Below are 13,443 nucleotides of genomic sequence, written 5' to 3' on the forward strand. Positions count from 1 at the left end.
ATCATGTACCTCTCCTTCAGTCCACAAGACAACACACGCCATACAGATTTATACTTGCACCACATGATGTTGCATTAACACTGGGAGCTAGAATGCATGTTGAGGGCAAATTATCGCCATCACTCATTTTTATTTTATTTGATTTCCTGCTACATGCTATTGGTGATTAATGCATTTGTAACTTGCACTGCTTGGTTTTATGGAGTGTTATGGCTGGTAGCATGCTATAAAGCAAGGCAATTTGAGAAAAACATTACAAATACTGAATGTTGCATACGTTTGTCCTCACTGTACTAAGTAGGTGAAGTTTATTTTATTTAGTTTTATATATTTTCCCAATTATATTCCCCAGTTTTCTTGTTTGGAACCTTAAGAGTCTCAGTAGAATCATTTGAACTTAGAAACCACAGATATTTTCCTCCAATATTGATAGTCAGAAACATCCAAACGCCCATTTTATTTGATGCTATATTGCTTTTAGAGCAAATAAGCTGGATGTTTCCACCATTAGGATTTCAGAGCTGGGTAGGGAGCAAGTATCTCTTGTGATGATTATTTTAACATATTTCTCCTGGAAGCATTAAAAAAATTTGCAGCATGAAATGGAGCAGCACAATCCATTTGGAGAATACATTTAGAGCAGGTGTACAGGGCAGCTTCAGACAGCCAGAATATGGCAAAGCTATCAACATGTGGATAGACAGGACATCTCTACTAAAACTCCTGGCAATATAGTAGGCATTGGAGGGCAGCACCTGGAAGCCTGGCAGATGGACCACAAGGAGAGAATATATGGATGGGGTAGGGTAGGCTTCCAGCCAAAGGCAGCTGCAGGCAGATGGCCAGGACAGAACCTGAGCAGGGACCTGAAATCTGCATACTTCAGTGGGATCTGTGCATGGGGAATGGCTGCTTTTTCAGACCTACCAAAAGCATTGGAAAGGTCATAGGAAGTCATGAGCATGTGGGTAGGACACACCATCTGGAAGCTCATATCATTCGATATCTGCCAACAGGGGACAGGCTTAATATAGACACTGTGCCATGGTCTCTGTACTATTACCTGACTTCCTTATGCTCCATAACGAATTAAAATCTCAATTTTACTGTTCTTAGGAAGGGTTATGAATCCCACTTAATAGGTAGAGAAAATGAAGCATTAACTTGCTTAAGCGAGTTGTAGAAAAGCTGAAGCAGAGACATGGGCAGAACTCAGATTACTTGCACCCCAAGCAGTTGCTTTTAACGTGGAGTTCACCATCTTCCCAAGCAGGAATGAAACAGCAGAAGGAAAACAGTTCCTTGGTTCTGTGCATAGGATGCTCTAAAGACTCTGCAAGAATGGTGTTAACACATGTGTGATATTCATCCGCAGAATTCAGAACCTGAGGTCAAGGGTAAAGAGTGTTCATCTACTAGCAAAACAATAAGGGATTTTTGAAGCTAGATTTATTTTATTTCTTTTGTGCTGAAATATCCTGTGGCCATCCAGTATCTACTGGTATTAAGAAAGAAACAGATTCTGTCTGTGGAACTTTGTTTTACACTGTGAAGTGTGCCAGTATCATTGCCCAATATAAAAATCTGGACTTATTGAGCTGAAGTGTTTTCTCATATAAAACAATTGGTTCCACTGAAGTAATCAAGTCTTGTAGGACTTACTCTTGTAAAACTTGTGTTACGGCATTCAGAGGAAATGAAGGCAGTCCCATAACTGCAAAAAGGAACTTAATTTCTTTTTTCAGAGCAGCTACTTACTCTTTTGTAATTTCATTGGAGAATATTTTCTGAAGTGCAAGTATGCAGTAAAGGAGGAGCAACAATAACTGAGACATCTCTGAAGTCAATCTACAAAGGAATTGCAGGTGAACCCTTCTCTGAAAGAAGCAGCTTTTTTAGCACGTGAGGAAGCAAGCAGGCCAACCCAGGTGCACCCTGTGGATAGTAGGAGACCTTCTGAACATACTGGTAGTTGAGCAGGGTTCAAATACTGCCCAGAGTATGACTGATGACAGCATCTCAGCAGATGGGGAAGCACCAGAGCCTGAGCATGCAATGAGCCCAGTGCAGCCTCAGTTGTAAATCCAAAGGAACCATGACACAGAAAGTCAGAGGAGGAACTGGGGTGGGGGGACAAAAAAGGGTTGTTTCTGACTGCATGAAGAAAGAGCCAGTTCACTCTGCACCTGTTCTTACCATCACAAGGAGTGGGAGGAAAAGACTGGAGTGAGAGTGGGGAGAGATAGGGAGTCCCTGCAGAATTCAGAGGAAGAGGAATCCTGTGCTGGAGGAGCTGAAGGGAGATAACAGCCAAGACTTAAGGCAATGCCTGAGCAATTGAAACAAGAGGTCTTGGGCAGACATAGACATTTTCAGACTTACTGTATGCATCCACAAGAGACACTCAGCATGTGTATCTCACACCTCCAAGTGGAAAGCAGAGAAAATATATGAGGATGTGGTTGGCTAATCTGTTAGCCTGACAGGGGATTAGATGTGGGCCCAGAGGGATGTTTGTTCTCTCTGAGGGCTTATAGGACTGGAGGGTTGAGTTCTTATCAACAGGATACAACATCTTGTGTCTGCTTCAAAGTTCATTTATAGTTGAGTATTAAAGGAAATGTCCAAATCCTTCTACTGTATTATAAATTCTTAGCCTTGCTTTTCAGAAGGGATCAGCTTACAAAGGTGTCATGCTCCTTAACATCTCAGGCACGCCTTCTTAGCTGCTGATGCTTTTTGATACGAACAGGCTTGCTTTCCTGAGCCTTTGCACTCTCCACCAGTAGAAGTCTGAAGACAGGGGACAGAGCCTGGTCTGTTATTTATTTCTCTTGCCACCGGTAGGGTTGCCACTTAGAGTAGTGTTTTGTTGGGTATGAAAATGGACCCAGTAGATGTGGGGCTGAAAGTTTGAGCTCATTTCAAATAGGCCACTATTAATTCACTGAGAATCATAATTTTTACATCTTCAGAAGTTCTCATTAATATCACCACAGTGGATTACATGATGGAAATGCAAGTGATGGACACATGTCTAGCTTGCTGACTTTGTTCTCTTGATAGTGTTTCCTGGCAGATTTGATTTTTGTACTGCTTCCTAAGGGAAGTGCTGCTGGACTTAGCTCACTATTTTTAAGTGATTTGGGTTATAGGTGGATTGTTTGATATGATATCGAGAGAGAGAGAGAGGCTGTCAAAATGAGTGTCAACATATCTTTGTTTTTTTCTAGTACTTAGATTTTGTTATTCCTTGAACTCAAAAGAGCAGCCTATGTCAGTATATTGCTCTTTACTCTTTGTTATGTATTAGATTCTGCTAATTTGCTGCATATTTCTGGTGTGTGTGGAATATTTCTTGTTAGAAGAGTATCTGGAATTCTTTTGAACTTTCCATTTTCTCAAGCATTTCTTACATCTCCCTGTAATCTCCCCTGACTTTTTCCTATTGAATCTTCAATGTAGCTTCATAAGGACAAAGGTACAATAAGCATTAGGAGTCCTGGCCATGTTTTAATCAGCTTCTTTCTCCCTCTGATCTGTTGGAGTTGACCTTTTTGGTTAATTCATGATAGCTTTTTTTTTAGAGAGAAGTATCTAAAATTCATATGCCATTATGATTATTCATGGCTGAATTAGTGACATCTGTATATATGGACCATTGCACCATGGCAAGCTGAGAATCTTTCATGCTAAAGTACCACATTAGTTCCAGGAACTCCTGAAGAATTCCTAAGCTTCCATCTCAGTTATATTCAAATCTTGGCTTGACTTTAAAATGTTCCCATGCTATACCCTACACACTGACAGCTGTGGTGAGAAACACATCACTGGGATTTGTAGTATCTGCCAACTTCTTGACAGTCCTCTGTAATTTTGATTCTCTCCTAGGCAGTGTCCAGGATACAGTCATAGGTAAGGTGCATTTAGAGAAATGAGGCACGTGCAGAGGTGCCTGCATATCTAGTATTAGACTTTCAGGTGCTCTCAATGGAGAAGAATATGATGTTTGTTATTTTGGCTTATATTTACTTAGGATAAATCTACTTTCCTGCTCAGTAGAGGACTGAAGTATTTGGATTGCATTCCAGTATTTCAGTGTGATACTTTTTTTTTTCCTTCAAAGGTTCATGTAGTTCCTGAAGAAAATCCCATTGTATTTCATGTAATCCAAAGACAATGTGAAGTCCAGAAGACTCTTTTGCAATATTGTAGTGAAAAATAGTTAACAGAGGGACAAAACAAACGTGACTTGGTCATTACTGTTCAGCCACCCAACACAAGATTTAGTACAGAGGGAATTTGGGAAGTATGCAGAGCTAACATGCATGCCCATTTTTGCCACTCTTTGCATGGCCATTTCAGGTTTCAGAGAATTGTGAGCTGCTTGATGTGAACATGTGTGGATGCTCTTCAGTTTCTTTGCAGCATGCAGAGAGTATTTGCATGTGAAAGTCTGCTGTTACAGCTAAAAACCCTAAAGGTGAATGAATTCATTTCACTGGGAAAGCAGGGAAGAAGAAACAAAGTGTACTATCAACAGTATTTGCTGTGTGCCAACTGATAAAAAAGCTCATCGTATGCCATATGCCAACCAATTGGAAACGAATATGTGCCATAGGCCAAGCAGTTGGAAACTTTGCTCAGTTTTGATGTGGCTATTCTGAAGTAAATGTGCATGAAACAACATATGGTTTTTGTCAGCCAAATGTGTGACAGTGCCATTTCCAGACTGTGCCATTCAACTGTGTTATTAAAACTAATATTTGTATTTTTTTCGTTGAAGTGTTCGTCATCAGGTGAAAAAAGAATTCTTCCAGAACCCAAAGAAAATTCAACCAAAAGCCACAATCACCCTCCTTTTGGTTTTGTGGTTTTTTTTCTTTAAATCTCTTCTTTCCTGGCTCTGTCTAGGCACTGAGTTGTCAATGCTCAGGTGAGATGCCCATTTTCTGCTGGTTTGTTCAAATCCTTGTGCGAGTCCAACACTGCAGCTGTGGAAGTATGTATAAAAATAGTGGGCTGGCTCCAGACAGCAAGTGAGGGGGCTTGCCAGGCCATTCTCATGTGCAATGCTGTCGTCGCACAACATCCATCAGTCTGTTGCTCCCAATGTTCCTAAGCATGCCGTGGACTTGCGTTTTATTTTCTTTCCATAAGGCACTTGTACAACGCTCACATCGCTCTCGTTTAGAGAGGTGAACCTGAGATGGCTCCGTTGTTAAGTGAATCTCTTTCTCCCATTGTTCTCTCCACCAGTGAGTGCCAGTGAACCCGAACCAGAGACAGAGACAGAACCAGAACCAGAGCAGGAGGCTGAGGCTGAGGCCAAGCAGGGAACGGAGACACCCAAGGAAATAGAGGCTACAGAGGTGGGACCAGAGAGTGAGGTGGAGCAAGGACCAGAGAGAGAGCCAGAAGAAAGTGCAATACTCAGTGAAAAAGAGAGGCAGAATGAGGAAGTGAATGAAAAAGACAACTGTTCTGCATCCAGTATATCCTCAGCAAGCAGCACTTTAGAGAGGGAAGAGAGAGAGGACAAGTTAACCAGTGACAATGAAACTGGTAAAGTGAAGCTTTTTCAATAATGAAGGGTTTCTGGTGGAAAAAGAATGTTCAATTAGCAGCTCTGATATTGTGTTAATTAGCTAACAAACCCTTTGCACCTATCTAAGACTTTCTTCACCATGGCCAAGTCTTGTCTACTCTCTGCTTGGACATCCAGACTTTATTGGGGTTTCTATGTTTGAGGGACAGTAGGGCCTTGATGAAATGAAGTTTCATTTGATTTGAGATTATTTTCTTCCCCTAAGATTAATATATTAACTATTGAATTACCATGTTGCAGAGACTTGCATCTCTAACTCCTGGAGCATTTATTTGGGTTTTCTGTACATAAGTCAGTGAGACAAGGGGCTGTGCTGACATGATTTGTCATGAAGTTCCAGATACCTTTTCTCATCTTTTTAGTGGAAAAGGAAGAGCAGTGAGGGCTGAGATGTTTGTTCCTTCCCTTCAGTTCTTCTGTCTTGGTCAGGCTTCAGACAGCAGAGAGAGATACATAGGAGCTACTGAAGATAGGTCTGGGCTGTGGCCATCTTTAGCTCATGTGGAGGAGGCACATGAAGTACACCTTGTCTGGAAAAGACCAGTTTTGTGGTGCTGAGGGATTCTGGTCAAATACGCCACCAGGTACCAGCCTGCAAAGGCCCGGCCTGGGAAACACATTAAGTACCAAGTTTCTGCCCAGAGAGATAATGATAACCAGAGTTCATCATGCCACCCAGGCAGGGAGGGAATAAAAGGCAGACTTCGACTTTGTTGATTACTCTTTTCCCTTTTTTATAGTGAGGTAAAGGAATGTAATGTAATTAGGGCATTGGATTCCCACGTTTTCTTTGCTCTGAGCCATGGAATGCATTGTCCTACATTTTCTAAATTCTAGATAAGAAAACAAGATGTGCTTCACAGTGTGAAATAGTCCTGCTCTGTCCTGAAAGAAGAGGGGTGGCTCTGAATCCCAGCGATTACCTCAGACACAGACTGTCAGATTGAACTGTTCAAGTTTAAATCTGTCACTTCTTTTTCTGGGAAGCATTACATGAATTATATCCTAAATTTAAGAGCTAATTTCTTTTCAGTCAGCACCAAGATTGAGTTACTTAGAATGCTGTTGTACTCATAAAGAATGTAGATGGATATATGTGTAGGAAAGGCAGGGGAGGTATCACAGATGAAGGATGTTGTTACACTGTGGCATAGTCCAAGATAGTCCAAATGCAAATAAAGGAGACCAGTTGCAGGTTTTTTCTCCTTATCTTGTCTGTTACCGACCTGTTACCACTCCAATTTAAAGTCCCCATGTACTTTTGTTAAAAGCTAAGAAATGTACTCTTATTAAAATCAACATCTTAAAATTGTCCTACACTACCAGTAGACCAAAGATTTATTCAGTAGTGCTGTGTAGGAGGTCTCATGTAGTGAATTGTTTGCTCTCTAGTAGCTGAGGAGTTTTGGAAAGCAAACAAGAGCACTTTCTCCAGCAGTTCTGAGATTCCCAACGTGCATTCTGCCATTTATGAGGTTCTGCCCAGGTGCATTGAGGACAAAGCCCTTGGTGCAGGCTTCTTCATTAGCCATCCTGCCAAATTTGGCTTCCAACAAGTCTTGTTTCTCCAATGGTATTTCAAAGCTTTACCTGTGGAGAGGAGGGCAGAATCGGCCACCAAGGTAGCAAGAGTCTTCATAGCAGTGATCTTTGATCAGCTTGGACAATTGGAGGCAGACTTGGGGAACCCAAATTAGGGACTGTGTCTAAGGAAATTCCGATGAGCAGTTTTGCAAAGGGATTAAACACTGGAGGATTCCATCTGGTGAAACTGAGAGCGGGTACATCATGTGGGGTTTGTGGGATGGATCTTGGGAGCCATCTTGAACATCTTTGAAAGAAAGGCTTGGAATAGGGGGAAATCCTCTGTGAGGGCACAGCTGGGTAAAATAGATGGTGTGGGGAAGGAGTTGTCTAGTGACATTGTCTAGTGAAACTACCTCTGAGAGAAATCTAAGAGACTGCCTCAGGTGACAAGTATTGGTAAGAAAGCAATCCCATGGATTAAGTCTGAGGAAAAATGAGCAGATCATGGAAGAAGTCAAGCTGCCTGCAGGAAAGTAGGTTGTATCCATTGCTGAAAAAAATCTTTCTTTTGTCTGGGGTTAAACCTCTGGACTGATTTTAAAACATGGTTTAGAGCTTGATCTAAATAGAGGCAGGAGTCACTGCTGTCCATATGCTTTGTGCTTCAGGGCCCTACATTTTAATGCACTGTTGTTTTAAGGGAGGGGAGGCAGGGAGTTCTGGGGCTCTGAATGTAGATCTCACCAAGAGGATACCTTCTCAGAGCACGGGACTAGATGTTGTGGTAAGAAAGCAGCTCCATTGACAAAGGAAGCTGTAAAAGATATTTAAAACTATAAAGTACTGAAAAAGGTGGGAGCGTAAGTGAAGAAACAAAGATAAAATGGGAGTTTAAGAAAAAGGGCAACCAACAGGTATAAAAGAAAATCTTTAACCACAAGGACCTCCCAAAAAAGGCAGGCTAGCGATCAAAGTAAAATGATGAAATAAAAGAAGCAGAGTTTATGAAAAATGTATTAATAAAATGTGTAAGGACTATGGGGAACAGAAGGAATTCCATACAGGAAATACAGTAAGTGTGAAGAATTATCATTGTTGCATGTTTAATCACTTTATTTGATGCCCACTGGAAAAAGGAGCACCATAATTTTTAGACACATTATCCACATTGGTTAGCAGTATTAAATTCAGGGAAATGGAGTCACAGAGACGCTTACATCATATATTTTTACAGTTTGACCACTATAATTTGTTATTTATGGTGCTGTCTCAAACATGGTATTTTGCATATTATTGGTGAGAAAAGCAGTAGTCAGAAAGATGAAGCTTCATTACAGTGACATGTTAAATGACTGTGATGTGGGAAGGCCAATAGTCTTTCAACACTGTCATATAACAGGGAGGGTAATAGTGGTTATTGAGCAGCATGTTCAAAAATATTTTATAAAGGTTCTCATATTATAAACAACTTTAAAAATCTTCCTTATACTTACACTCACTGAGTTGCCCTGAGAGCTGTACCTTGGGTATGCAGCCTGCTTTGGAATTCCAATAGTCTGTGTTGTGAAGATGGCCCAGGTACCCCACCAGGGGGTTCTGAGGAATGGCCGGGTCTGAAAACTGCCCTTCCCTAGCCAGCAGGGTGGTAGGAGGAGAAGTAAACAGCTGCATGTTGACCTTGACATCAGGCAAGAAAGATCTCTTTCATATGGAAATTTTCCTGAGGTTGTTCCAGTATGTGGCCAGGTGGAGAGTATGATAACCTGTTTTGTGTCATTATCATGATATTTAAGCCCCATTCTGGAATACTAAAGGTTATGAGAATTTGTGCACTGTATAAAATGAGCTGAGGCAGTAAGCACAAAGTGAAACTTGACAGATTTCAGGAGAAACCTGGACATTCAAATCCTGAAAGTTACATAGTCCCTCCCAAGCTACCTATCATTCTTTACTCCCCTTCCATTTTTGAGAATTATTCCCAACCCATCAAGATCAGGCCATGTATCAGTGCTGTATCTTATTTCAGAATTTTGACAGTAACTGCTTACCCAGTTTCAGACTAGTTGTACATGCATCCTCCAAATGGTTTTTCTGGGGGGGTTGAAGAGTGTTCTTGGTGCTCTGACTTCCTTCCCTTGACTTCCCATCTCTGTGTGTGTGATTGCAGGTCCATGGTCACAGACCATTCAGGATGCTGGTGTGAATGAGCAGTGCAGCAACATCCTCAACAACAAGCGGTTTATGCTGGACATGTTGTATGCGCATAACAAAAAGCCCAAAGATGAAGAGGAGAAGGAGCTGGAGGCGAAGGAGGAAAAGAAGGAGACGGAGGAAAGCGAGGAGTCACTCACTAGCCTAGCCAGCAGGATCTCTATTCTTCAGGCCACAAAGCAGGGCAAAGATGAAAGTGTCAAAAAGATGGAGATTGGAAATCTGGACAACCAAGGCAGTGTGAAAGCCTTTGCAGAAAAATTTAACAGTGGTGATCTGGCTAAGGGGACAGCAGTGCCTGAAGATGAAATCAGTGAACAGGTCCCTGAGAAAACACCAGCACAGACAAAGAAGGAATCTGATTACATCTGGGATCAGCTCATGGCTAATCCTCGAGAACTTAAAATCAAAGACATGGATTTTACAGACTTGGGGGAGGAGGATGATGTAGATGTGTTGGACATGGATATGGGTCCTGGGGACTCCCTTGTTCCCCCTCCTCCACCTCCACCTTCTTTTCTGGGTTTGCCTCCTCCACCGCCTCCCCCCTTGTTTGGATGTCCGCCTCCACCTCCACCCTCTGCTAATTTATTGGCTCCTCCTCCACTGTTCAGCACTCCTCAGGGTTTAGGGTCACCCCAGGTTTCTAGGGGTCAGCCAGCATTTATAAAGAAGAAGAAAACCATCCGTCTGTTTTGGAATGAGGTACGGCCATTTGAGTGGCAGTGTAAAAACAACAAACGCTGCAGAGAATTCCTGTGGTCGAAACTGGAACCCATTAAGGTGGACACTTCCAAACTGGAGCATCTCTTTGAGTCTAAATCCAAGGAACTGCCTGTCACAAAGGTACAGCTTGTATTCAGTTTGCTGTTTTTCTGCTATTGTATTGGTATTCATTCTGAATTAGATCTAGGTGATTTATGTTGTTTATATCAAACCAGTGGAAATTACTGGATGTGTTTCTAGCTTGGCCTATGACGGAAGATATTCCATGACCTGACACTAGAGATGAGCCTAGGGTGTTGTACGTGCCAAGTTGCCCTCCTGTCTCAGGTCTACCAGTTGTGGGATATCACTGCAAGTGGCAAATACCAACAAGTTTTACATTAGATTGTCCATAGCTGAGTGCCAAAGTAGGTATTGGAATGTGAAATACTTTCTGTCACATTCATAAAAAGGTCACAGTGTGGTGACTCATATCTGTGTATTTGACAGTTCTTCACTTGGTAATATTTTCCTAATCATTATGTGGAAAGGTTAGAATATCGGACTGGATCTGCTGTGTGCTTTGTTCTGAAGGATCAAATTATCAGCTAGACCAAGTTTACAGGTGAACTCTGCAGGGGTGTTGGGTTTTTGTTTTATACTGGTGAACAAGCCTATTTTAAAACTTTAATTTATGCAGTGTGGCAATTTTAGGATGGAAGCTGGCACAGGAAATACCTCTGTAACTAGGATTCCCTCTTCCTCAGTATTGTTATAAAATAAACTCCCAAAGGCTCCTGACATGGCTGTTTAACATTAGAATCAACAACAAAAGGAAGCTTTTTATAGTTACATTTAGTAGGAATTTGAAGTAGCATTAAAAAAGTTATTAGCCTGAACATTTGTTTTTCATGGCTACATAAACTCTTTTTCTTCTAAGCAGCATAATTGATATCAGGGAAACAATGTTTTTTTCCAGTTAAAATCATAGTAAAAAGTGTCCATCTCTCTTAAAATAAATGAATTGCTTGTGTGTTTTCTCTGTATGCTATATATCTTATAGTAACATAAAATGCAGTCTGCACCTCGAATATTTTACTTCTCTTTTACTAGAGAAAGTGGTTATACCTACTATGTATTATAGATATTATTGTTTGTTCCTCCTCTGGGGAGTCTGGATGTCTCTCAGTAAAGGGTCTCTGTGTCACTTGTCCAGTTTATTAACTCAAAATTTTCTAATAGTCATTCTTGATCTTCTCGGCCAAGTGGAAACATTGCAATTTCTATAATCAAGCCCCCAAGTACCTAGCAAGCAACAGGTATATACAGAGATGGCTCATGTACATCCTGCCATCACTGTTTTTAGCTGAATTTTTTTGTGACACAGATGCACATAAACCTGAAATGTATGGTGTAGCACCTTTAAAAACATATTCAGCTGATTGTTCATCTGGCCAATGCTGAGATTAATTTCTCTCTCTAATTCCTCTTCTGCTGAGGAAGGAATGCTGGTGACGTCATGGCGTGCTACTCCTCATCTCTCTCCCTGTAAATACAAATCTGCCACAGATGGTTCATAGATGGAAGGAATGAGAGCATTTTCTTAGATCCATAAAATATTTAATTCCTCGAATTGAATGTGGAATGATGACATATTTGCCATTTCCAAAATTTAGCTTTGTGCTAAGTGCCAGCATTGTAATGGAGCACTCTGGCTGATTCTTAATCTTTTATTCTCACATGAAATTTTGATAAAATGTAAATTGTTGGAATTATGACTTGTTTACTTTTCCAGTCAATCATTGTGCATGTTCCCAAACTAGCCTTGGCCATTTTCCCTCCCTCACACTTGCTTCTCAAACCTGCCTGATGCTTTGGCACAGCTTTTGGCTTATGGCTGGAAGATGAGTGAGCAGGTTTCTTTGAAATTAGTGCAAGTCTGAGAAATGATTTAGGTGACTGCTTTCCCCTTGGCGTCTAATAACGGCTCTCTGCATGAGACACTGTACTTTTGGCTCTCTTTCCACCCTGTCCCATAACACAGACATAGAAGTCTCATTGTCTCATTACAGAGAAGACAATGGGGACCGAGGAGTACGGTAGTAGAACTCAATGCAGGCTTTGGAAACTCCTGCCTGGTTTTCATGAACACCAGCAAATCTTCCAGAGGAGGAGATGGTCCTTAGATCAAGTCAGAGTGGGAATAATTAAGCAGACCACTGAATCCGTAAAAGACTTGAGGTTTGGTACAAAGATTGCACTCAAATTAGGATAGCTCTCGCTTTTTCCAGACTGCTTGGTTTATTTCCAGAGAGCACATTCCCCGTTGTGTCTAGTTTCTCCTGTCCAATGGCTGCAATCCAAAACAGGTTTATTCTATAATATCGTAAAGTCTGACTCACAGCTCAGTTGGTTCAGCTGAAAAAAGAGTGCAGAGCAACAAATCAAAAGTCAAACCTCCAGATTTCATAGCAAGAGATGGAAGTAGGTGCATGGAAAAGGAACAGTCCAGAAGGATGAGAGGAAAAGCAAAGTCAGGGTGTATAAGGGGGGGGTTGGCTCTATCTTGTGCTTATGCTCTCTCATACAGCTGTAACCAATTTTACTCCGGTTTCTAATCCTTCACTGTGATTTCCACAACACACAGCTATAAACAGCTACTTCCTGGCTCATGAGAAGTTTTTCATTAAACACAATAGACTGTAATAAAATAAAGTGGATTTTAAATTGTAGGATATAATACAGGATTTTGGGGGCTGGGACTGGGAGAGAAGATTCCTGATTTTAGGAAAACTTGTGCCACACTGAGAAACTTGCACATTGATTTTAGTTAGTGAAGCACCTTTAGTTGCAGATGGTTTATTTTTTAGAATAGAGCACCACTGCATTATATAGAAAGAGTGATCAGGTATCTCCTCCAAGCCATTCTAGTATTTCCTTCCTTCTCACTCCACCAAACAAAGCAGGTATTTTGGCAAAGTACTTCTAAGTGTTTACTTTTCTGTGAAGAGAACATGCAGACACTCCTGAATCAAATGCTGTTGTTTCAGCCCTTTTGCCATCCACTTGGTTTTGCATGAATGTATTATTTTTCTGATTCATGTATACCCTGTGGGATATAGTGATTCATCATGGGCCCACAGACATAAAAATTAGTAGGAGAGAAAAATGAAGGAATCTGTTTTCATGTACACATGTGTATACATGCGTAGACACATATTCCTTTTGAAAGAATTTGTTGCAATTTCAATAAATGCCAAGACAAGTCATAAATGTGGATCAGAATTTCTGAAAAAGATTACATACATATATCCTGGAAAAAGTCAGTGGCAGCTGAGTGATTCCATTTTAAATCTCCTTTATTAAATCCTTGCTAATTGAGATAGAAGTTA

At 41.0% G+C, this 13,443-nt stretch overlaps 1 protein-coding gene across 15 annotated transcripts in view; it reads left to right on the plus strand.

Annotated features, from left to right (window-relative positions):
- Positions 1–13,443, plus strand: part of FHOD3 (formin homology 2 domain containing 3) — a 377,539-nt gene that overhangs the window by 304,615 nt on the left and 59,481 nt on the right. For 14 of the 15 annotated variants that reach the window (XM_042048634.1, XM_042048636.1, XM_042048638.1 and 11 more), the window contains 2 exons: positions 5,260–5,565; positions 9,303–10,192. In XM_042048634.1, the coding sequence (XP_041904568.1) occupies positions 5,260–5,565; positions 9,303–10,192 (1,196 nt within the window). The remainder of the gene's footprint in view (positions 1–5,259; positions 5,566–9,302; positions 10,193–13,443) is intronic. The other variant, XM_042048643.1, reaches the window with a different exon arrangement.

Source organism: Corvus kubaryi, unplaced genomic scaffold, assembly GCF_017639235.1.
Source record: "Corvus kubaryi isolate FWS band 111438036 unplaced genomic scaffold, C.kubaryi_AGA036_p1.0 68, whole genome shotgun sequence".
Lineage (NCBI taxonomy): Eukaryota > Metazoa > Chordata > Aves > Passeriformes > Corvidae > Corvus > Corvus kubaryi.